Source organism: Pectinophora gossypiella, chromosome Z (assembly GCF_024362695.1).
Source record: "Pectinophora gossypiella chromosome Z, ilPecGoss1.1, whole genome shotgun sequence".
Taxonomy (NCBI): domain Eukaryota; kingdom Metazoa; phylum Arthropoda; class Insecta; order Lepidoptera; family Gelechiidae; genus Pectinophora; species Pectinophora gossypiella.
In genome coordinates, this window is record NC_065433.1 from 6,314,916 (window position 1) to 6,342,497 (window position 27,582).

Here is a 27,582-nt window from a genome sequence, read left to right on the forward strand (position 1 = left end):
TATTAAACTAGTCCATTATTGTAAATTTACATATATTTTTTTGAAAATATTATCATTTTGAACGTTTTTTTTATTTAATGTCCAGTACGACATGAGAATGAACCCCCGTACTATAACTGTAAAGGGGGCAGATGAAACTAATTAAGTGCCATCGACCACCGGGGTGGTAAACGGCACCTAATTAGTGCCAACCACCACCCCGGTGGCAAGCCTAAAGCGGGCAGATGGGAATAAACCCTCTGATCCTATCTGCGTAAAGACTAGGCAATAAAGCTCTTTTTACATAACTTTGCTCCTTTTCACTGTCCCACTTTGGGAACATTTCCGAGAACGGAACAATACTGTACATGACCAGGAGGAATGTTCAGAAAGTCGGATGTTCCTGTTGTAAAATCTCTTTAATAAAAACACCGGCTGTTTTTTCTTTTCAAATTGTTCTTTCTTGTACTCTGATCCTATCAGCCTAAGGGAGAGGCAAAATGCTCTTTTTATAGGGCTTTTTGGCGGGAACGAGAACGGGACAGTTGCTTTCTTCATTAAATAATCTAAATAATTAATACGAAGTGCTGTTTTAAATGATAGCATTAAGTTAATCGGAAAACATTCGCGACAGTGTTATTATATCGGAATATACAATAAACAAAGTGTTCCTACCTATTTTCGCTTCGTGCCAACAAGCCGATTTATACTCGAAAGTTTATGCGGACTTTTGAGTTAATTCGTTTGGGGTTCGGAATAGGAGTCTGCTCCTAGGGTGAGGGCTTAGGTTTCATAATTCATCGTCATCACCTTTCATCATTTAATTAACAACGTCAAGAAAAAAAATACATAAGACATGGCTGTATGCGCATAATTCCCTTTGCCTTGCCCTTCGGGGAAAACCAAAACAACATGCTCTTTTATATAGCTTTGGCGCCTTTTACCTGCCGGGAGCATTACCTAAGTGGGAACATTTCCGAGAATAGCACATCACTGCACATGACACTTTCCAATGCGGTTTTCATTCCATTCTCGGAGTTTGGTAGAGGTACATTTCTCAACTAGCGAATTGTAGCGATCTAGGCTTTGTGAACTCTGTGGTGTGAGTGGTCAACTGAACCCTTACTGTGGTATTACTTAGTTATACGTAACACCGTAGTTACGCCATCACTGTCAATCATCCGTCCCTTTCCTTTTCGAAGAAATAAATTGTCAGATATCTTCTTCTTCTAATCCTTTGATCAATCAATCAATCATCCAATCAATAATACTTTATTGTACAACGACATATACATATATAATATTTGATGTTGGAATGTAGGGCTCGAAAAACAGATTTCCACTCTTTTTCACCACTTTGCAGCCTCTGTAACTTGCTGCTTGTTGGCATGTCATACATGCCAACCATTTTCAACTCTCGGACAATGAACGTCGCCAGATCTCCTTGAGCTGCCCCCTTTTGCCTTTTCCACGCGCACACCAGGTCAGAGCGTCGGGACGGGTCTTCTAAGGATTTGACCAATCCTCCTCCATTTCTAAATGCGGATATCAGCCTCCACAGTATTTTTCCCAGACAATCACCACAGTTCTGTGTTATTAATAGTTTTAGGCCAGGAGGTCTCAGGAAGAAGAAAACTAAAAATAAAATTAGGTGTCTGCAGGTGTTATAGGCCTTCCCTCAATCAACCGGAGGGGTTATCATCTTCATCTTACTTTTAGGGCCATTACCTTACTAATATTGAACTTCTTTATTCGTAGCGCTTCGAATGGGTAGTCACGAAGTCAGTGGGCACTGGCGAGGTGCTCACACTGGAGTTGCTCGCGCGTGGGCGCTGGGGCACGCCACGCACTCTGGGCGTCTACCGCCTGGGCCTGCAGATCCTGGTCACGGACGGCCAGCTCTCCATCACCGACACCCTTGTTGACGACCGCAATCGCCCAGTGCCGGTAAGTACACTATATTATAAGTACACTATTATAGCGCACCCCTGATGCCGGACAGCAGCGGTATCAGTACTGGTTGGAGGCCGAGGAAATGGATTTTGGTAGGGCTCTAGCTAGAACATCACCGATTGAGAAATTGGTCGGTGTACTGCGGAACGTAAGGCGATTGGGGCAACCACCGTTCTGCACGCCCTGTCTATGGAGTAATGAACATGGAGGCGATTACTCCACCGACAAGAGCGCAGCTCTTAAATAAAGAGGTAGAGAGACACTATTATAGGCACTATTTGAGTTTTCGTGCTCCGCTTTGCAACTCTGACCGGCGCTTTTGCCTGTAAAATATGGAATATTACCATTCACACGTTACATAAATGCAAATGCTTCAGGAAATACTTATACTCAACCTTCTTCCCTGAACAGATAGGATCATTACATTGCACACAGACCGCAAATGCGCCAAGCAGGTGGAAGTTACTCCAAACTTAAGTTCCCTCCTCACAACTTCCTCCTATTCAACCAAGCGTATAATATTGTCTAACTACTGGAAAATTGACCTTATTTGAGTCCATTAATCTGCAAATGTATTGGAACAACACCCGCATAATATTACAATGATGTTTATATGTACAGCGTGTCCTTTAATAATGGACCAAACATACAAATGGTACAGTCATTATTTCACTAGAAAAAATACCTTATACATTCGGGCTGAGTTAATAGAAACAAATTAAAACTTTAAGAACAGACAATTTACTGTATTGAATACTTACGCTCTTCTAAAATAATTCACAAGACATTATACAAAAATGACATTGTAAATTGGACTTTACCCCCGCTCCGGGTCTTACTTGGCTCAGAGGTTGTCCGTGGCAATCCGGCGCGGTAACGCTGCTAGTGTCATGGGCACTTTTGGGTCAAGTTTGACACGGAGTGGGTTCTACGTTAAGTAATTTTAAGTTAAGTTATTTGACGACTTTTTTGTAATACTTACTTGTGAAATAAAATTAAAAGCATTATTAATTTGACTAGAAAATAATAATAAATAAGTATAAGGACTTTTTTATTCTTGTTAATTAAATTAGTTTTAGATAATTAGGTGAGCTATCTCCCATCAACCCAACGAATGTAATTCAAAAAAGGCGCTAAGACGTGGTTTTTACTATAAGGTGACGGATGGTTCTGCCCACCCTATTAGGAATGACGGGCGTGAGTTTAAAGTATCCGTATTATTAGTTTGCAATCGGCAAATAAATGTCAATAATGAAGCTTATCTCATTATGCCGTCAGGTGCGCAATAGCAGCACCGATATGATGTGCATTTTGCTATAAATTAGAAGTAAATTATGATAATCGGGGTGGGAATTGACAGCGCGGGTTAGGCACGTTTCGGCAATATACAATATGCCGTATCTATACAAAGTGTTAGTGACATCGTAACGAATACTGAGGGGGATGATTCAGACCATGATTCTGAGTTAATATCAAGTGGAATTTCCGTCGCAAACATAACTTTTCTTGTTTTTTTATTAAATTATTTTATATTTTTGCAATGGATAATTCCACTTGATATTAACTCAGAAAAATAAGCTGAATTATCCCACTCACTTTTTCATTCGTTACAAGTACGTACAGGTAGTCACAAGTATGTACGTATGGGTATTAGTGACACTGTAACGAATACTAAGGGGGATGATTCAAACTATGATTCTGATTTGATATAAAGTGGAATATCCTACCGAAAAATTCCTGAAAAGTGGAATTTCCTATCGGAAAATTCCTGAAAATGTATTTTTAGTTCCATACTTTTGCGATGGAAAATTCCACTTAATGTCCACTCTGAATCATGGTCTTAATCGTCCCTCAAAATTTTCGTTACGATATCACTAACATCCTGTATTAGATACTTGTTGCGCTCGCTTCACCCAGTAGGCTTTTCTTTATGGCAAAACCATAATCGTTTTATGGTTGACATACCCTTAGTAATGCGTACTATATTCACCCCAATATTACTTAAGGTAGTATTACACCAGCGTTTTAATGATAAGTGCGATATGATACTTAATATATTTTTCATCATTTTGTGTTCTTTGAGTTTCAATACTAGAACCAAAGGAATTTGACAGGCGATAATTCCATCGCCAATGGTCCTAACACATGTATTGTTAGAAAAGACACAATCCCTCTGTCGGTTTTCGTTTTCCACATCCCGGAATATAATTAGATAAAGAAAGCAGTTCAACGCTTTACGTGTTGAAGGCCTCCACCAATAACCGTACGGCGTTTATCCACGTGGATAGAATTCGCTGCGTCTATTGGTCGAAGCCTTTGATATAATTCGCGCAGCGCGGGTCGGAACCCGTGGCGCGAACGCAGGAACATTTTACTGTATTAAACAACAAACAGGCGTGGACAAAGTCGGCGGCATAACCTAGTAGTGTTTCAAAATGCGTCGCACGTATTGGGCTTAACGTAGACAGAAGACGAAGTTAAAATGAATATTGTAAGAGGTTTATATACTATACTATACTAATATATACAAACAAGTTGTTTCCCGACACTTTATCCACATGGATTTTGAGTTTCTTGAAAAGTATGTACTACTTACTTTGTAAGTAATTATCCTTTTCTGTACTCATGAAAACACGTATTCAAGATTTCATGATGATCGGAGAAAGAAACTCAATAGGTAGCAGAATGAGACTGCAAGATGCCGTAAAACTTACCTCGCCCCCATTTCAGGCTTTGTAGTGGCCTCTATAAATAGGGTTGACAAGTCTGAAGTGATAAACAGCGCAACAGCGGGATTAAAAAGCGGGACGTTTGCGTAGTCGGGACTCGAGAGCCCCTAATAAAAACAGTTTTAACAAATAAACATTGTTAGTGACACACTTTAGTGATCTAAAGTTTAAACAGATATATACCTATATATGTCGTGGCCAGATCGTAGAATTGATCATTTCATGATCAAATCAAAATCAAATCAAATATACTTTATTGCACACAACATACAAAACAAATTAACACAGATGATGATAGATACAGATAGAGATAGATTATGTCGTTGCCAGATCTTAGAATTGATCATGATGTGTTCGACCATTTCATGAAACGGTCATATTTTCATGAAATAGCCAACTCGAGTTGACCATATCATTGAAACATCAACTTTTAATGATATTTCAGTCAACGTTTGGCCATATCGTTAATGTACGCGGTGTCCCGGCTATGTGGTGTATTCATGAAAAGTAATAATAATAATAATAATAATAAAAAAGTTTATTTAGGTAAAATCTACGACACACATATACATACAAGTACGTCGATTAATTTCTTAGATTCAAAATTATGTGCCTATTCGATATGGAAAATTGTACAATTACATAGCTTCATCGATTATAATATCAATCACGTTTTAAATATAATCGACACCAGCGCCACTACCGGTGGATAATGTTACTAATTTTACGATATCATTTCCAACGTTTGGCCATATCATGAAGTAATCATGCATTTAGTTGCTCATATTGTTTTGTGTTCATTGATCTGGCCAAACTACATCATGATGTGGCCAACCAGTGCTATTCTATTTCATGATTTATGACCATTTCATGAAATGATCGAGCACATCATGATCAATTCTAAGATCTGGCAACGACATAATATATAAGTGCTACTAACTGCGAACAGGTCTCTCATTAATCACCTGTCCGAAGGAATTCGAAGTATTCAAATTCAAGTTACTCGGCAGAATAAAGCGCAGTGTCTAAGCGGAACATACTAGACTGTCCCTTGTTACATATTATGTCCCCCGTAAATTGGGACACCTGACCACTCTATCTATAAGCCTCTTTCATCTGAAACTCCGCTAAAGCTTCCAAAGTTAACTGTAGACTTAATTCTACATTTCGATGTCAGTATATCCGGCCAAGTAGTTAATGCTGTCTGAGGCAAGTCTACAATTATGTTAGGTACGTCAAAAAATATGAGTACCTATTTATTAAGGTATTTTATCCTAAATAAGGAATATTGCTTGATTCTCAAACGGGGAGCACCGCTTCTAACCCAGGTACTGGGTTTGCACCAAGAGTGCAGTTTTCACTTATCGACGACTTCCGTGATCCGGTGGTTGAACGTTGGACTCACGATCCGGAGGTCCCGGGTTCGATTCCCGGTGGGGACATGTCACAAAAATTACTTTGTGATCCCTAGTTTGGTTAGGACATTACTGGCTGATCACCAGATTGTCCGAAAGTAAGATAATCTGTGCTTCGGAAGGCACGTTAAGCATTTGGTCCCGGTTACTACTGTAAGTAGTCGTTACATGTGCCATGTCAGGGGCCTTTGGCGGCTCAATAGTAACCCTGACGCCAGGGTTGATGAGGTTGGTACTTCACCTCACTACCCACACGATAGAAGAAGAACTACTTATCTAATTTCTATCAGTCTATATAGTCCAAACGGGGAGCGCCGGGTCGCACCATGCGTCAATGAGTTATTGATTTATCTTAAATGCAGTTTTCACTAACACAGTGGGCTGAAGCCCAGCCATTATTTACGGCGATACGGTTCACCACCTATTAAATTAGTCTAATAGAAAGCTCGATGAGGTGTGGGTACTTAGTTCGTCTTACGATAGATGTATCTCTGATTACTTAGGGACGGTACTGAAAAGTATCGGCGTCCGAAGGACGTAATATACGATCCCGACGACCCGATTACTCTAGCCATAGAGGCAGCCAATCAGCTCGCGACACTAAACACTTCAGGTCCCCGATACCGACCTCGCCGGCGTGGTCGACGATTTCCCTCATTCAGCGCTTATCGCTATCGACCCACTAGGGTCGATTAATTCTTTCAAATATTTTTCCTCTCAGACGACGCCCTGAGCCGAGATTTGCCGTAGATGGCATTAACTACTTGGCCGGACAAATGGGGAGCGCTGAAGGCTCTCACCCGGTACAACGTTTAAGACAACAGGCCTGAGGGTGCCCAGTTGGGCGTGAACCTCGGCTCAGGACGTCGTCTGAGAGGAAACATATTTGAAAGAATTAATCGACCCTAGTGGGGCAATAGCGATAAGCGCTGATTGAGGGAATTCGTCGACCACGCCGGCGGGGTCAGTATCGGGGTCCTGAAGACCGGTTGCGAAACGGTAAGCTAAGTTACTTTAGCTTAGCTCGCATAGGTTTCGAGATTTCGACACATCTAAGTACCTAAGTATGACAATTTATTTTCATCCAAAACAGCTCAGCAATTTTGCCAGTTGCAAACCGCGAGAAGCTACATTAGTTTAGCTTAGCCCGCCTGCTGACGCAGTTTTCCATAGTTTGCAGTCTGCAAATCTAACAGACAGTGACTTTCGTGTGCATAATATTTTTAGGTATGGATACTTAGTAGGCATATTTGCGGACTATCGGAGTCATTAAGTAATCTCCTGAAGTTATGAAGCATAACTAAGTCCCAGAAATTTCGATTCCGAGTTTCGACTTTAATCGGTATTTCCTTTGTATAACTAATCTCGATTTGAGGATAAAGCGATGGCTGCTTTAGACAATAGTTTGGTTATGCGAGAAAGTACAAAGGGATGAAACGTGACAGACATCAGCTGTTAATAGGTCGGTTGTCGGCTCCGTGTATGCGGGTTTGACATCTTACGAACTAGACAACATTCATCATCATCGTCATCTATTTTAATTTGCCTGTGCACAACTCTCTGATATCATATTAGCTAGTTTAGGGTTATCAGTGGAAACCTGTAATTAGTTTTCAACTGTTATGTTTGTTGTTTACTTTCAGTATTTTATAACTGTTGGTTTTCCTTAAATAAAATAAAGAAATAAATAGTCTGACGAATGGTAACGCTCCGGACAAAGTTGTCATACGTCATTTGTGTACTTTTATACAGGGTGTTAGTGACATCGTAACGAAAACTTTGAGGGATGATTCAGGCCATGATTCTGAGTTGATATCAAGTGGAATTTTCCGTCGCAAAAGTATGGAACGGAAAATAATTTAAAAAAACATAAAAAAAATATAAATTTTCCGACAGGAAATTCCACTTGATATCAATTCAGAATCGTGGTCTCAACCAACCCACTCAGTATTCGTTACCCATACCTACTTGTATGGCAACCTGTATGTACTGGTAAGGGGTGTAAGTGACATCGTAACGAATACTGAGGGGGCTGATTTAGCTCATTATTCTGAGTTAATGTCAAGTGGAATTTTCAATCGCAAAAGTATAGGAGTGAAAATAATTAAAAAAAAACTAAAAAAAAATCATGAATTTTGCGACGGAAAATTCCACTTGATATTGACTGAGAATCATAGTCTGAATCATCCCCTTCAGTATTCGTTACGATGTCACTAACACCCCGTATAGACAAGATTCCATCGAAAAGTGCACGGGAATATGCCGTCACAGCCTAAGCGTCGAGCATATACATAAACATAAACAGTCTTTACACGTCCCACTGCTGGGCACAGGCCTCCCCTCAGTCTACCGGAGGGGGTATGGAGCATACTCCACCACGCTGCTCCACTGCGGGTTGGTGGAGGTGTTTGGGCTAGTAGCCCTGGACCAACGGCTTAGCGTCCCTTCCGAAGCACGGAATCATCTTACATCGGACAATCAGGTAATTCAGGCCCGCAATGTCCTTACCAAACAAAGGACAGTCTCACAAAGTAATTTCGACAATGTCCCCATCGGGAATCGAACCCGGACCTCCAGATCGTGAGCCCAACGCTCTAACCACTAGACCAAGGAGGCTGTTGCAAACGAGCATATAATAAATAATAATACTACGTATAGAACGGTAACTCTCCACCCCGCACCAATTCGCATCGGGCGTTGACCTCATCCCCTCTAGCTCTTACCACGCTCTTACTTTAGGCCGTAAGCTGCTAAGAAGTACGGGGAAGCACGGGCTATCTATCTCGCTTTCTCGTTAGGCGGCACATAGTAAGAATGAGAATTTTCAAATCAAATCAAATATACTTTATTGCACACAAACAAAACATACAAACATTTAGCAACAGTACAAATGGGCGGCCTTATTGCTCTGAAGCAATTCCTTCCAAGCAACTACTACCTGGAATCAGTCATAAAAAAACTTGGATGCAGGACGGTGCAACATCATGGTATAAAGTAGTTTACCAAACTGTATAAAATTTTTGTATGGAAAGTCAGGAGTATGAAACTAGGAAAGCGCTGGAGTCGCTTTTAGAAAATCCGTAGGCTATTTATCAAATGGATCGTCTTCCTGCACCAAACTTTTCAAGTTAAAACTGTTTATAAAATAACGAATTAACGTTCCTAATTATTTTGTGGATCTCTAGGGAAAGTGTTATCGCATTTCTTGACAGAGAACAGTTTAATTACTTTTATGATAAGTTTGAGTTGACGAGGAGCTGGCGAAGCGAATTTGTGACAGCTTAGAAATTATATAATAACTGTAATATCTCAGGTTGTATGCGGTCGATCTAAACGTTTAGGTTAATCATTTGTATACCTACCTACCTAAAATACAGTGTGTTAGTGACATCGTAACGAACACTTTGAGGAATGATTCAGATTAGGATTCTGAATTGATAACTCACGCCGCGGCATAAGCTGAGTGAGGACCTTTTATACGGGACACCATCCACTACACATGGGTAAGCCGACATGACGTCACATTTTAATTTAGGTATAAGTTTCTGTGTTCGTTTTCTATATAGAAAATAATTTCGTGTGTGCGTTGACTTCTGATGTGATGTCATTATAATGTATATATATACGTATGTATAATCCGTGTCTGTGGTGTCCTAAATAATAAATGTTTCTTTCTTTCTTTCTTTCTATAACAAGTGGAATTTTCCGTTGAAAAAGTATGGAAATGAAAAAAATAACAAAAATGCATACATTTTTATGAATTTTCTGACAGGAAAAACCACTTGATATGATCTGAATCATCCCTAAAGTTTTCGTTACGGTGTCACTAACATCCATAGGTGCGAATCATCACCGATGTCACTAACACCCTACTTATGTGTGTGACAGTAGTTAATATAATACAGGGTGTTAGTGCCGTGGGATTATTCCACTTTGACGGATTATAACTATAACGGAAAATTCCACTTGATAGAGTTAACATCAAGTGGAATTTCCCGTCAGAATTATTATTATATATATTTGATGAGGAGCTCGGTGGCGCAGCGGTAAACGCGCTCGGTCTGCGATTGTTGAAGTTAAGCAACTTTCGCAAAGGCCGGTCATAGGATGGGTGACCACAAAAAAAAAAAGTTTTCATCTCGAGCTCCTCCGTGCTTCGGATGGCACGTTAAGCCGTTGGTCCCGGCTGCAATAGCAGTCGTTAATAACCATCAATCCGCACTGGGCCCGCGTGATGGTTTAAGGCCCGATTTCCCTATCCATCCATAGGGAAGGCCCGTGCCCCAGCAGTGGGGACGTTAATGGGCTGATGATGATGATATTTGATCTACTGCGGCACGGTACAAAATCAGACTGGAGCGCCATCCGAATCCCCTGGCTGAAACGCTCACAAAGCCTACCCACCAAAGACGACTGAAAAAAGCCGCAGTAATGGACTTGAGCAAATAGACTGCATGTCTTACCTTAAAGAAGAGAGCGTTCCATTTGGAAAGTAATCTCTGCACTGCCTACCAACACCTGATCTGCTTATAGTTGACTGACTGATCGCAGATAAAAACGGGAAAAAAATAATATTTGTGTTGTATGAAGAAATAACTAGTATTATTTACTAGCCTGCAGTGCGGGTTGAAAACATAAAGTAAGTTAGAAATAGAACGGAAAAACGTCGTGTACCGTCGCACCAGCCGTGGAATATATTTACAGTCGTAGGAAGTCCTCCTGCTGTGGAGCAGGAGTACTCTCTCCCCGCGCATCGCGGTTGATGAGGGGACGCTAAGTAGTGCATGTCGCGACTACTAAAAAGAAACCAGGTTTTCTGTTTCAAGATTACTTGGATTTTTTTTCACTAAGTACATTAATTTTATTTGTAGAAGACTACACCGCCATAGCTAAAGAACATAAACACACTGCTACATAGCTGAAGAGGAGTGGGTGTACTATACATCTCTGCCTACCTCTTCAGGGTTACAGGCGTGGTGTTATACTCTTATGACATTGAAAACTACAATTAACAATTAATAAAGTAGAACAAACAAACTAACTACTTCCCCCAATAAATTCGGGGGCTTATGTTTAGTTATGTAAAGTACAGAAATCGTCTGGGCATACTATATTCATTTACATACATACACTCACGCCCGTATTACCTAATGGGGTGAGCAGAGCCACAAGTAATCAAAGACAACTTGCAGCCACTGTTGATACGATGTCGTAAGCTGGATATGATGAACCTTATGGTGATAAGGAATCAGCTTATCGCCCATAACATTAGTCCATCATGTTAGAGGACACAATCCCTCTGTCGGTTTTTACGACATGCCCGGGAAGACAAACAGCTGAACGTGTTCAATGTTTTTTATTTGCTCCCAGAACAGCATAGAAGCACCATATTAATTTATTTAGCACAATAAAACGCAAGAAGTATAAAATCAATAAATTAATAGAACAAAAAGTCTGTTAGCAACAGTGGTTTCCTAATGATATTTTTTTTTGTGTTCCAAATTCCAATAAATGGATACCCGGAATTCCGGATAGTCAAGCCTATAATATCATTCCCGGAGATTCAACCAGTACCCCCGAGGGACTGGGTAATTGTATGTAATTTGCCCAATCGTATAGACTCAATTATGGTCGTCTATACATTATACTTTTTCGATCGGATCTTTTGTGACCTTGGATATACTGAGGTAACCAGCAATTAATTACATTCTCCTCTCGTGTGGGTTGTGAGGTCACCTCACCTCACCATCAGATCCCTGGCGTCAGGGTTATTATTGAGCCACCAAAAGCTCATGTAACGACTGCGCACTTAATATGTCAGCCTGCAATGTCCTGTTCAAACTAGGGACAACTTTACAGAGATTTGTTTAACATGTCCCCAAGCGGAATCGAACCTAAGGCCTCTAGATCGTGAGCCCAGCGCTCTAAACACTAGAACACGGAGGCAGTTATTCATTCGCTAAGAACTACGTAGCAGGCAAGGGAAACCTAGACTATATATTTTAAAATGTTATTTACACCCTGGAAAAGCCAGATTAACTTAATTAATCAGATCTTATCGTTATTATTTATTTACCAACGTGGTGGATTGCATACCTACTTATGCAGTTTATAAATATAATTTTATAGGCTTAATTTATTACATTTTTAATGATGATTAAATTTGAGTAGGCACCGCAGCGTACTTCCGGAATCATCAATCAGCGAACACTTATTCAAATTGAAGATTACAACACACTTCTCATCAAAATAATCAAAATATTTTGAAGTTATGTTCTTTAAATAGATATAGAAAAATATTAAATATTATATTAAGAATAAAAAATAAATATCATTTTACAATAAATATTAAGTACTTACAGTCATGCTATAGCGTAGCATATATCATACCTACCCACTTTAGAACCCCGTCGCACTATCATATTTGATATTTAATGAGACTTACGGTTTAATAAGTCAAAAAAGTTAATGTGACATGGTTTTAAAGTATATACGTATTAGTACATTACTCGTGACCGTACGTTAGGATATTATTTATAGGGTTTCGAAATTCAAATTAAAAATTTCATTCAACGTAACATGCCCTCAGTCCTGTATCCCCGGAAGGATACGCAGATGTGTTAGTACACACAATACACTCATTTGTCGGCCCCTGTGGTCCAGTGGTTGAGCGTCGAGCTCACGATCCGGAGGTCCCGGGTTCGAATCCCGGTGGGACATATCACATAAATCATCTTTGTGATTCCCAGTATCGTTAAGACATTACAAGCTGATCACCTGATTGTCTGAAAGTAAGATGATTCGTGCTTCGGAAGGCACGTTAAGTCGGTGGTCCCGGTTAAGTACTTACTGATGTAAGTGAGTAATCGTTCCATGAGCCATGTCAGGGGCCTTTCGGGTTCAATAATAACCATGACACCAGGGTTGATGAGGTTGGTAATTCACCTCACAACCTACACGATAAAAGAATAGGGTTTTTGTTCTTAATTATAATATTCGGAATTCAAATTTAATATTTAATTGAACATAACATGCCATGAGTCGTATCCCCGGAATTTTAAAATAAAAATAATATACCTAACTGGCCCCGATTCCTGGGGCCATCTCCTAATTTTATTTTAAGTTATACCTGTCATTTTCTTATCCGCCGAAAAGAAAGGGATGGATGATTGACAGCTCTAAATTTTAGGAAGAATGAGAAAATTAATTAAAACCCGGGCGAGTCAATAAAGTCTACAAGAATTAGCACCATTGCTTAAATAAATTAACCTTATCTTTACTCTGGACTGGAGGCGAATAAAAAACAGAACACTAACTCGGTTTACGAGTGACTATTTTAAAAGTCCACGTCTACCTGGTAGATTATAAAAGTTTAACCAATCAACACAAATTAAATCGTATTTGGCCTTTATAATAATATATGTTATGGTTGAAATACATGCAAACTGCATTGTGTTCATAAAAACTGTATTGAGCTGGTTTTCCCTTGGCGGGTTGGAAGGTCAGCCTTGTTGTTGTAACTTGTGCCTTATGTCTATCTTCTTGTTGTCATATTGTGTTTCTGTGTACAATAAATAAATAATACGGTCAGCCAGGCAGTAGCTTCTGTAAAATTCGGAACTGTAAAATCTTTAGGTTAGGTAAGCGGACCCTGTGAAAACGGGATAACGGGAGCTGATGAAGGCCTGTGTGCTTTGTTCCTGATAGAGCGCATTATATTGAGCCCGTATCGAAGATAGTGTCGAACTATTGTGTTTTAACGTCATGTTTCGTGTTCCGGCGTAATACACCAATAACATTTAACACAATGATGTATTATCTGTTATAACCTATATTGTACTACGTATATTGTATATTATGCATAGAACACAATACGTATACATTCACAATATAGGTAGTACAGTCAGAAGCAAATAGTGACAGTCAAAGTATGCATATATAATTTAGCATCATCCAGAACGTCCAATAATTGGAGATGTTCAAGGTGGCCGTAAAGATAGTAACACTCTAAGTGACCAAAAACATCGGCACAACCTCCGTGTTCAAAAAGTTGGCAACAACCTAATCCTCCACATATTTTTGTACATCTTGACTGCTTGGAAACCACTGGCGCAGTGGATGGTGTCATATTTACTATTGACAGCCGAACTATTTGACATTGTAAGCGTCTCGTGAATCTAGACGATTAGGTTGCCAACTTTTTGATCACGCAGGTTATGCCGATGTTTTTGGTCACTTAGTGTTTCTGAAGTCTCTAATTATTGAACATTCTGGATGTTGCTAACTATACAGAGTGTTAGTGACATCGTAACGAAAACTATGAGGGATGATTCAGACCATGATTCTGAGTTAATCTCGAGTGGACTTTTCCGTCGCAAAAGTATGGAACTGAAAATAATAAATAAAAACACAAAAAATTTCATGAATTTTCCGACAGGAAATTCTACTTGATATCAACTCAAAATCATGGTCTGAATCATCCCCTCAGTATTCGTTACGGTGTCACTAATACCATACCTACTTGTATGGCTTCTGTATGTAAGTACTTGCACGGGGTGTTAGTGACATCGTAACGAATATTGAGAGGGATGATTCAGCTCATTATTCTGAGTTAATATCAAGTGGAATTTTCTTTCTCAAAAGTATAGTATTAAAATAATTTAAAAAAACTAAAAAAAATCATGAATTTTGCGACGGAAAATTCCACTTGATATCAACTCAAAATCATGGTCTGAATCATCCCTCAAAGTTTTCGTTACGATGTCACTAACACCCTGTACCTATACTGTATACCGTGACTGTCACTAACTATTTACTTCTGACTGTACAATATAGGTTATAGGTAATGTAATTATGGCACATCCATCAGAATGATAATAATGAAAGGACATAATAATTATAGTTTAATAGTCACTGTGGCCCTGTGGTACAGCGGCTTCGCAATTGGGTAGTGCCGGTTCAAACCTTAATACCGGACTTGCACCAATGAGTTATTAATAATTTAACTTCAGTTCAGTTTTCACTAACACAGTTAGCTCGACTATTATATATGGCGATACGGCTCATTGCGTAGCCATAGAGGCAGCCAATCAGTTCGCGACACCAAACACTTCAGGACCCCGATACCGACCCCGCCGGCGTGGTCGACGACTTCCCTCATTCAGCGCTTATCGCTATCGACCCACTAGGGTCGATTAATACTTTCAAATATTTTTCCTCTTAGACGACGCTCTGAGCCGAGGTTCGCGCCCAACTGGGCACCCTCAGGCCTGTAGTCTTAAACGTTGTATCGGGTATTTGTCCGGCCAAGTAGTTAATGCCATCTGCGGCAAATCTACAATAAGTCACGTCAAAAAAAAGACTCATTGCGTTGGTCTAACAGAAAGCTCTGACTACCCCAAATGGAATATAGTCGTGAGCTTATGATATGATAGTACTTATGTAGTTTCAATCAGTTTCAGCATTTGATAGCGCGTAAAATGGACCGAACGCTTTCCTCCTCCGCTTAGTTGATTTTTAATCTGTGAGCAACTGAACGTACATGCAGACATTCTTTTTTAGTTGGTACTTAATCGTTATATGGCCCATGGCGAGTCCGGTACGGTGCTTTTAAAGTTTTTATTTTTTTTAAACGGTAGTGCAAACGAAAAATAGTTATGACCCGAAAAGACCACAGGACAGACAAAAGATTTCCCTTAGTAAAATTAGATCAAACGTGAATGTTAGGTAATGCAACCCATTATTCAACAAAACTCGGCACACTTAGGTTAAGTACCTATTTTATGGACTCGATATAAATCGGTGACCGATTAAAAACAGTCACGACTGCGTGTTTCAAAAGTGCGTTATTTCTAAACGATTACAGTATTTATTATATTACGGGCTTTGTTGGCTGATCGTGTTCTTTGTATTTTATTCACTCCCAGAAGAAGATTAAGTTTAGTCTTATAAAAATACCTTAACGCTGTAAGCGCGAAATGTTTTCAGTAGGTAGGTTTCAGTAATGTTATTCAGCGTTGCTGCATGCTATTACAGCATGCAATAGTTACAAGGGTGAACAAATTCGCGGAAATTGCAAACGAATTGAGAAAATTTATTCTACGTGCCCTTCGTGGAATATTTACTTATAAATAGTAAATTCTAAGTAGGTTAACCAAGTACAGTCCTGAGCAATATCATATACCCACGTTGGAACCCTGTCGCACTATCATATTTGACATTTAATGAGGCTTATGGTTTAATTTGTCAGAAAAGTTAATGTGACATGGTTGCAAAGTGTATAGGTACATATACTCGTGACCGTACCTAGTAATTATGCGTAGGTACCTTAGAAATAAAAATAAAATGCTTTTTTTTTCCGTGAGACGTAATAATAATTCTATGTTTTATAATATTTTTTGTAATTAGGTATATTTTATTTCTGTATTAACTATGTGTACCTTGTAAATAATGTACCTTGTTTCGTATTCCGTTGTCCCTGCCTACCCCAAGGGGAATAGGCGTGATCTTATATAAGGGGTGCGAGGAAGTAACACATGATACAGATTATTAAACACAATATAAATAGGTAGCTAAGTATATGAGTGATAAGCTTGTGATTTGTGTAACAATCTTCGCAGGTCGTTGTTTGATTATACGGATGAAACGAACCGCCTGAGGCTCGGCAAGATAGGCCACGCTCACTACAGTTTTAACAACGTTACCAACCTTCTTGCTACCACTACCGCCACTTATCACGTAATACCGTCGGCAAATATATTTTTTAAGATAGGTAAGTAGGAAACTACGTTGTGGCAGGAACAATTTCTACATCCAATAATGCAACATATGTATGTAAAGTAAACAGCCTCCGTGGTCTAGTGGTTAGAGCGTTAGGCTCACGATCTGGAGGTCCGGGTTCGATTCCCGATGTGGGATTCCCATTGTCGAAATCACTTTGTGAGACTATCCTTTGTTTGGTAAGGACTTTTCAGGCTTGAATCACCTGATTGTCCGAAAAAGTAAGATGATTCCGTGCTTCGGAGGATACGTTAGACCGTTGGTCCCGGCTATTAGCCATAAAAACACCTCCACCAACCCGCAGTGGAGCAGCGTGGTGGAGTATGCTTCATACCCCCTCCGGTTGATTGAGGAGAGGCGTGGCCAGCAGTGGGACGTATATAGGCTGTTTATGTGTATGTATGTGAAGTAATGCCCATTATTAGGTATGGTTTTTGACGTGACTTATTAGAGAATTGCCACAAATTACATTAGCTACTTGGCCAGACAAGTGGGGAGCGCGGTGAGCTCTCATCCGGTACAAAAAGGACAGCAGGCCTGTGGGTGCCGAAGCTCGGCTAAAGCTGTCGTCTGAGAACCTATAATAACTCACGTCAAAAAAGTATCCAAATTGGCTGCAATATTATTATATATAATATGAAACATTTCAAGACAAAGAGCATCTGTTCGGTTGAATATCAAAACGAGCGAATATCAGCCCCGTTTGAAACACGTCAGTTGAAATGCTTGATTCTATCCTGTAAGAACAATAAAACGTTCCATGCCGCTCGTTTCGCTGAACAGACAAAGAAAACAGTAACAGTACGGACGGTTACAGTGACAGTACGTACAGATTGTTTCATACCCATGACTGTACGACATAAATTAAGTGGTCGAGTGCTAGCGACTCGGCGGAACGTGGAAAGAATGACACTTCCCGTTCCATTCGCCTGCCGTTTCTCTCCATAACACAATACCTGCGGGCTTAGCACCGTAAGCTCGCGACTCTTTCTCGCCTCGACATACGTCACCCGTCACTCTCTCACAGTACTGCTCAGAAAGAGACAGATGATCTCTGTCACAGCGAAAGAGTTGCTTGCTTACGCTGCTAAACCCGCTGGGGATGTTGTATAATATCTTTTTACTAGGTGAAAGCCTCTCGAGTCAAATTTGCAATCAGTAATTTCAGAAAATATACCAATTTATGTATTCAGGGTATTAGTGACATCGTAACAAATACTGAGGGGGATGATTCAGAGCATGATTCTGAGTTAATATCAAGTGGAATTTTCCGTCGCAAAATTCACCCTCCCGACCCGTGGTACAACTGCAATGTCCAACTGGTTGTACTACGGAAACATCTTTACCACTGGCTCAACTGGAGTGAGTTGTCCTTTCTTTGGTCCAACTAGTTGTACTACTGGGAAATTTAAATGTATCTATGGAACAACTACTGGAAGAAGGCTAAGATATTGGGACATATAAAGTCCAAACCTGAGAAAAGAGTAGTCGGAATGTGTTCTGTATTACCTTTAATACCAACCGGGTTAATCATGGACTTCTCCGTAGTACAACCAGTTGGACGTCGCAGTTGTACCACGGGTCGGGAGGGAAAATTCCCCTCACGATTTTTTTGTTTATTTTCAATTCTATACTTTTGCGATCGAAAATTCCACTTGATTTTGACTCAGAATAATGAGCTGAATCAGCCCCTTAGTATTCGTTACGATGTCCTAGGTACCAGTACATACAGGTAGCCATACAAGTAGCTATGGGTGTTAGTGAATCCGTGTTAACGAATGGTGTTAACGAATCCGTTACGAATACTGAGGGGGATGATTCAGACCATGATTCTGAGTAGATATCACGTGGAATGTCCTGTCGGAAAATTCATGAAAATTTTAGTGTTTTTTTTTATAATTTTCAGTTTTTTTGCGACGGAAAATTCTACTTGATATCAACACAGAAGCATGGTGTGAATTAACCCTGAAAGTTTTCGTTACGAACACGATGTCACTAGCACCTTGTATGTATGATAAAGTTGATCAGTCCACAGACAGACACATTTACATACAAACAGATGAAGCGTAATACACACGGGCGTGAGTCCACGGTCCGTTCCGGGGTTAGAATAACTACAAATAAGTATACGAAGTCTACCCACTCTGATGAAAATTATAATCTAAAGTTAAAAATGTATCTATTTGTGTAAGAAAATAAACTTTTAAGTATAAGTTTATCGCTTATCGCCCGCTCTAGTGCCTCACGGGCACTTCAGTATCGCGTCAGCAGGCAAAAGCAGTGAAATATTTAACGTAACTCGAATTCTTGACATGATCTTGTACTAAATATCTACATAAACAGGCAATATACCTACTTACTTCTAAGCTGGACCAGTAGCGAATAATATAGTGAACACATTTAACTGCTTATAACTATTCTCGAGTACTTATGTCGTAAAAACCAGCTGAAATTCACCATCCAAAAAATGGTGATAAGTAATGGTTTTCTTTATGTAGTACAAATATGTTTTGCCACATTGCCTGCCTGTATATTATTGAACTAGCACAGATCTTCAAAGAGTTCATAAACAGAATTTAAAGGATACTTAAACGCTGTACTTTTACTAAAGCTTCCAGGGTAACTTTAATTGGTGACCTATTCTAGAGAGACGTTTCGCTCCCCGCTATATCGCCCGCTGTCGGGGACTACGGAATGTAGGGATGCTTCAGCACAGCGTCAACGGGCGAGCAAAGCTATGAAATATTCAACGTAACTCGAATCTCTGACGTCATCCTGTACTGTACTATACACGCATACAAATATTTTAAATATACATTACCGGGATGTACCAGTTTCTAACTTTAACACCATGTCCCAGATTTTACACGGACGGTTCCCTCGGTTTTTGTACAGTTTATATCATAATTTATGACCTACCACCATTTATGACCATTCATGAACCTTGTAATCGCATTATTCGTACCAATTACTTCGTAAGGTTCGTACGCTAGAATAAAAGCGAACGTATTATTTATAGGCATTTTTATGCACTTACCGAATTGTAGGTATACATAAATAACGTCTCTTTATATAAGTACTGCAAGCACATTTTTGTCAGATCACATTCTGATGTGATTTCTTTAACAAAAGCGCGCAATAGACATGCAACTTTCAATTCAGTTAAAATTAGTATTCTTAATTTCCATCCGGAATGAGACTCGTGTGTGTTTCGAGATTTCATAGTCATATTAAAATGAAATTTTTCCAAAGGCTATTTTGGCAGTTGAAATATGTCGGATATGGCAGTTAACTATAATTTTATTTTTACAAAATAACAATGCTATTTTTTATCTGTGTATTACAAGACCCGAAACACGGGCGGCCATGACTGAGCTTCGTGTGACGTCACATTTCACAAAATTAACAAAAACTATCTGTCAGGTTTCAAGTTATACCGTTTCATAGTTTCTTTGCTTATTGAAATGTGACGACATTGGGCAAAATGCCACGAGACCTAGAATCTTCGCGCGAAATTTGAAATTAATGAAGAAAAATATGTTTTTTTGTTCTATTATATAAAACTTTTTCGAGGAAATAAAAAATTTTAAGAGGTGTAAAGTAAGCGTTTGTATTTTTAAATACTTATCCGAAAACTGTCAAGTAACCAATTACATACCTATAAAGGATAAACCTACGCTCATACTTGTATAGATAGATATACAAAAGGGCCATAATACACATTGTTTATGGCGAGAATCCAAAGAAAATCGAATCTCCTATCGCGATTCAAATTGGAATCCGAAAACATTGCGTAGTATCGAATACCAACCCTTATTTTCGTTAGAAGGATATATATTTTGTGTACCTACTAAAAAGCTTTCAATTTCATGAATATATTCGTCCCTTGATACTAGATATGTTTTATAGACTGTTATAATACATTCTCAATGCTGGACTGGGAGCCAATAAAAAACAGAGAACACACGTTTTTACTGATTATCATTCTGGGCGTTCAAACCTACAGAGGGACGCAGTTCAAATTCATATTCGCAGTTTTACACTTTGGATCGTTTTATGTACCTAATAACATTTTTTCGAATGTACCTACCGCCTTCTAATAAAGCTTCTAAACCTGCGTAGCTGAGGGAAAATTGCTGCAAGGAAAATCTCGACAGCGGCCTGGATGATCTCAAAAAAATACAACATCAGTGTTTTAGCTGCCTAATGCTGGTTGTTACTTCCGAGACGGTTATTCCCAAGCATTCCTGTCTGTTTTACCTGTCACTGAACAAGTCTTCTTCTTCTATCGTGTGGGTTGTGAGGCGGAGTACCAACCTCATCAACCCTGGTGTCAGGGTTAGCATTGAGCCGCCAAAGGCCCCTGACGACCACGTACTTACATCTGTAAGTAGTATTCGGGACCAACGGCATAACGTGCCTTCCGAAGCACGGATCATCTTACTTTCGAGCAATCTACTAGGGACAAAGTAATTTTTGTGATATGTCCCCACCGGGAATCGACCCCAGGACCTCCGGATCGTGAGCCCAACGCACATCCACTAGCCCACGGAGGTCGTTACCTGAATACGTAGCGACCTTTTTCACGAAGTGTTTAATTACAGTTCTAGAAAAGTGGGTATATGTTTTGTTATGTGGGTATAGTATATACCCAATACCCACTTACCCAGAGGTGCTGCCTAGCTCTTCGGGGACACAGACGTGACGTTATGTTTATGTTTATTATGTTGCTAACATGACAAATGTTAACAACATCAGTAGTATCAAAAGTGGCTGCAAGTTATCGTGTGATAATACCAATATTAGAGACCAAATAGATAAAGAAACACAATCTCACACACACACAGATCACATCACGTGTGAGTTTATGTCCGCATGTATTTTTGCCTTGATATTAAGAGTTATTGAGGACAGAACAGGCAAAATGATTGGACACTTAATAAGACACGACGAATTTATTACAAACATCATAGAAGGAAAGCCACAAGGAAAGAGAGGAAGGGGAAGACCAAGATGAGCTTCATGGAACAGATTAAAGCACATAATAACGCGAGTTCTTACCGCGTTTAAATGGGGATATGAGACTCCCGATATTTCGACACTGTTGCAAGTGCTATGATCACGGGATGAATGATGAGATTGGAGTGGAGTAGCTAGATCCATAATTTTCTACGGGCAGACATATCTGTCTACCCTCTTTCTTTTCTTTCATTTAAACGCGGTAAGAACCCGTTATTATATGTTTTAATTATGACAATAACCGCGTAAACTTAAAACAATGTATGGAACAGATTAAAGAGAAGACAAACGTCGTGTCTTATAAGGAAGTGAAGGAATTGGCATTTGATAGGCAAGACAGAGCGTGGCTCTTAAATTAGTGATGATGAGTCGATGTGTCAAGCTGTCAAAGTAATCCGTAGCGACATGAATGACAACTGAAATTATACGGACATGAGTATTTCTATTGAGGGAAATTAGAGAGGTGTTTTTTTTTAATTACTGGGTTGTTTAGGTTACCTTCGGCATAACGAGGTGGTTGTTAGACGGTTTGATGTATCACATGCCCTTGAGGGATGACAAAAAACTAACACCGAAGGGGTGGATAACCTGTGGGCGACACGGTGGCCGAGACCAGATTTTTTCTTCTTTTGTAAGGTAACTAACCTAACCTAACCTAACCGACAATCTAAGGTTCTTGGACCAGGTTTCATACAAATGTGCCCATTGTCATATAAGTCTCATGACTGTAATGATTATGTAAGTAATGAAAGCTTATGGTTTCCCTATGAATCTGGCAAAGTTCTATCAGATTCTGTCCCGGGGTTCGTTTCTACGGCCCTAGCAAAAAATGTGATAAAATATAGTGCGGGACTAACTCGACGGAAAATTCCGCTTGATATTTACTCAGAATCATAGCGGAATCATCCCCTCAGTATTCCGTACGATGTCACTGACACCCTGTATAGACAAGTTGGGAATGTCTGCAAATACATATAGAGGTAAGAGTCAGTAGTTACATCAAAGGTCGACCCTTCAATAAAATTAAATCACAGTTTGCTGAGGTAGAATCTCGTTATTCTCGTTTCATTCGTTTGTCAATCGCATGTGTCGCGGGTTTGAATCCCGGCTCGGTCTAAACCACTGAATTGGACTTTGAACTTGATTTTCTTTTGACGTTGGAAACTTTGAGTTGGAATTCGCGTTTGGATCATAGAAAATTGATATGACGTGGTTTCCAGGATTTGTGCCCGGTTTAAGGCTTATCCCCTATTAAATAGAGATTAAAACATCGCTACGAGGAGTAGAGAAAATAAAGATTGCGTTGATTTAGAAGCTTAATTTTTATACAGCTTCCAGGGATCGCAGACTTAAAGTATTATATATTAATTTCAACTTGATACCTCTACGCGTACCCGAAAAAAGGGGTCTTGACTGACAGACGGACTGACAACAAAGTGATCCTTTTTTTTCCTTTTGCCCATTTGAGGGTCAGGCTAAGATCATAAGTCCATGCTGCCTAGTCTTCAGTACATAAAAAGTGATCCTTTTGAGGTTTGGAACCGTAACAAATGAGCGTGAATAATTTACATTCTATGAGCATCCTCAGAGTTGGCTCAGACTCTCAATGTTACCATTAACAACTTGCACATTTCTTTTCAAGGTTCTTTTTTTAACATGTTAATGGTAACTCTGCAAATGTGCAGGTGCTTACTTCTAGAGTTCAACTCAATTAAGTCATAACATGATTTAAGTCTGTAGTTTCAGTGCATTTCAACCATTATTGCAAAGTTTGCCAGATATTACTTACAGAAATAATATTTACGTACTCGAGCTCATACTCCGTTCAATGAATTTCGACCTTGATTCGGGTCTCGAAAAATGAAAACGTATAGCCAGGTCCGGATATACTAAGGTGCAGATTAATAGTGTTAGGTTAGGTAACTCCGCACTACATTCGATCCGAACGGAAATGACGGATCCGTCCAAATTCCATAGCTACTTTATCGGCAATGTATATTTTATGTGATGGGCTGCAATTTTATCATTACTTTTCGTAAGATACTGCATACAAAAGTATTTTTTTGATAAATAGATCATAGGGAGCGGAGGGAGGCCCTGTAAGTTATAATACACAAACCACCTTTTAGTATTTTTTCGTGGAGTTCCGTGCATCGTAAAGTTTGAAGTATGAACTATTTACTCGTACTTGTAAATCACGCATTTTCGCTCACTTGGCTCTTCCAACCTCTTTCTTCTATTCCGGAAATAAATAATTATAAAATTGCAACCTACCACATAATATATTCATTGCTAGTAATGTGGCTATAGAATTTGAGAAGCAGTATATCGTAGTTATCTGTTTGCTAGAGTAGCAGTAAAAGAGAGATGCGCTGGTGGTGATGCAATGGTCCTAAACCTTTCTTACTTTTATCTGAGATTCCGTGGTATTTACCTACTACTGAGCAGACAAAAAACCTCAGTTGACAATTACTTTGATTTTATAATAATTAGTTATGAGTAACACAATTACAAAGGTAAACATTTTGGTACAGCTTCGGAGGTTCCAGCCACTACTTTTTATTGTTAAAGTTTCTAAAAGCACTTTTGTAATTTTAATATTATTGTGTAAAAAGGACAGCGAATTTATAATTGTTATAAGGTTGCATGATGAGATTGTTCAGTTCGCGTCACATGTTAGACTTGCGTGAAAGGGCGTCATCAGCCTCTATTTAAATGTGGCTTTCGCTTTAGTAACCACTATTAAAAACGTTGTTAAACTTGATTCCACCTTTCAAGCGCTAAAGGTCATCTAAAATACTCTCAATAAGTAATTATAAAAAAGAAGAAAGAGACAAAATATTGTTATCAAAGCACTGTCATAGTTTAAATCACGGACCAAACACCTTTTGCGGCGCGGACTATATTTGGCCCTGATTTCTGCAGTCACCTAATTTTATTTTAATTTATACTTACCTGTCATTTTCTTATCCGCTCAAATGAAAAGGGACGGGTGACAGCCGTTAATTTTATAATGAATGAGTGAATGAATGAATAACCCGGGTGAATCAGATCAGAATCTTGCTAGAATGCAACCCGTTTGACGTGTGTTGTCAACTTAATTTGGTCAGATTATTGGCCAATGTAAAATATTGAGAGGGTTGTTTAGATTTCTGGCTATGTTTGACGTATGTTCCATAAATTGTATGCTCGTTGAGAACCCTATGTGATTTTTGTTTACAAAACCTCACAATAGATGAGCTAGTTTCAATCCAAGAAAAAAAATCTGGTACAATTTTTTACTAAGGTAACTTTGATTGGTAATAAGGCGTGTGGCGTCTATTTGGGGTAAATAGATACTTTATCGGGGTTTATGTCGTGCCTAGTTAAGAACGTAATACACGATCCCGACGGCCAATCAGCTCGCGACACCAAACACTTCAGAACCGCTATACCGACCCCGCCGCCGTGGTCGACGATTTCCCTCATTCAGCACTTATCGCTGTCGACCCACTAAGGTCGCTTAATTCTTTCTAATATTGTTCCTCTCAGACGACGCCCTGCGCCCAACTGGGCACCCTCAGGTCTTAAATTTTGTAGCGAGTGAAAGCCCTCAGCGTTCCCCATTTGTCCGGCCAAGTAGTTAATGCCATCTGTGACAATAAGTCACGTCAAAAAATGTCATGCCTGATTGCAGAAGCGACGTGTTTTTTGCCAAGGTTATTGCCTGTCACGAATATGTTAGCTCGTAATAAAGGTTCCGGACTTGTTGCGCGCTCCATTTTGTAACTTCCGGAACAAAGCTTGTTGCGTTTTGGCCGCGTGCCAACCTACTGATATCCATTCTGTGGTACAGGGTTACCATACTCAAGTGGATGGCACCAATAATACAAATTATTTCTTTTTCTATCAGTTTGTACCGTCAGGATAGATACTTAATTAAATTCCCTATAAATAGGTAAGTACCGCCTACTAGGTATATAATGAAATTAAAATCAGCATTACTTTTTTCAGCGTTTTAATTTGGAGAAACTTAATTAATTTGGTTTCTACATATTTAAGGTTCCTTGCCTAAACGGCCTCCGTTGTTCAGTGGTTGCGCGCTGGGCTCAGGAACCGGAGGTCCCGGGTTCGAATCCCGGAAGGGACATATCACAAAAATCACTTTGTGATCCCTAGATTGGTTAGGACATTACAGGCTGATCACCTGATTGACCGAAAGTAAGATGATCCGTGTTTCGGAAGGCACGTTAAGCCGTTGGTCCCGGTACTACTTACTGATGTAAGTACGTACTCATTATACGAGGCAATAATAACCCTGACACCAGGTTTGATGAGGTTGCTAATTCACCTCACAACCCATACGATAGAAGAAGAAGGTTCCTTGCCGACACGGCCTTTATAACATTATAAAACCCAGGTTTCCAGACATAATACTTTTAAACAATGGAGATCCGATTTTAATAGATATTTGGGCCTTACGAATGTATTATATTGAAATAACGACTACAGACACCTTACGGCTGAAAAAATATTGTGGTGACTTTCATAATTAAGTACGTCTATCCGTAAGACAAAAGAAAACTCTTAGTGCATGTAAATTGGGTTTAGTTTCGTCCACATTTACTAAAACAATTCAATCCAATCGTAACAAGCCATTAATGTTGCATTAGCAATAAGTAAGCCAACACATGTTAACCAATTTCGCCGGGATTACCGTGTCGAAATAATATGTCATATAATAATGTGCATGTGATTTTGGATGTATGTGACCTAACCTGTATTGGGCTGGTATTCCCTTCGCGGGTTCGTAGGCCAGACAGGCAATCCTTTCTGAAAAAAATCGGACCGTCAAATCTTCAAGTTAGGTAAGCGGACCATGTGAAAAACGGGATTATGCTAGGGAGATGATGACTCACGCATGTGATTCAATAGGCTAGTTTCCAACTGTACAAATCAGTTACTTTTTATTAAACGTCAAAACACGAAAATGGAAAGTGCAGGTTTTCATAGCCCACATGATAAGAAGATGACATTGTAATAGAGGGCGACTCGTCCGCCATTAACCGGCCACAAATCCTGGAAACTACGTAATATCAATTGTCAATGATCCAAACATGATTCAAAACTCAATCAAGTCACGCATTCTACGACTTTTTTAATGCCTAATATCCTAAAATTTTGTTGTTACTATGGATGGTCATGGGCAATAAAGTTCTCGTGTTTGTTGTGAGCTTAAGGCGAACAGGTTATCCTCAATACAGAATTGATCCATAATATCTGTAATTTATCTTAGCTTCTGCGCGTAAACAATAGGAGCTCGTCAAGCATGGCGTGTGGAAATTCTGAAATGTTCAATAATGCATGGCGAGACACTGTGTCAGGCAGACAATGGGATGAAAAGTCAGAAGATTGCATAGCATGCCTATCATACGGAAACAATACGGCTCAATGCCCATCGGTCTGACAGCTTTCTGTTGAGCTCAGGTGAGGCTTGAGTACTCGGTTCATCTTGCAATGGAAGCCCTATTGTGAACATAGTCGTGAGATTGTGTTAAATTGTAGTTATGTTCGTACGGAACCTGTTCAATTTATTTATTTATTTACATTTCACGACTTTATAGAGCAGAAGCGCCAATGCGCCGTGAAACTTTTAATATAAACAAAAATATAATTAGACATATAAAAAAATAGGTGTAAACAAAACATATTGAATTCGATACTTTGGC

At 39.4% G+C, this 27,582-nt stretch overlaps 1 protein-coding gene across 1 annotated transcript in view; it reads left to right on the forward strand.

Annotated features, from left to right (window-relative positions):
- The window catches only part of LOC126380059 (otoferlin-like), a 155,996-nt gene that overhangs the window by 57,476 nt on the left and 70,938 nt on the right, over positions 1-27,582 (forward strand). Inside the window, exon 3 of the mRNA XM_050029233.1 lies at positions 1,738-1,926. Coding sequence (XP_049885190.1) covers positions 1,738-1,926 — 189 coding nt within the window. The remainder of the gene's footprint in view (positions 1-1,737; positions 1,927-27,582) is intronic.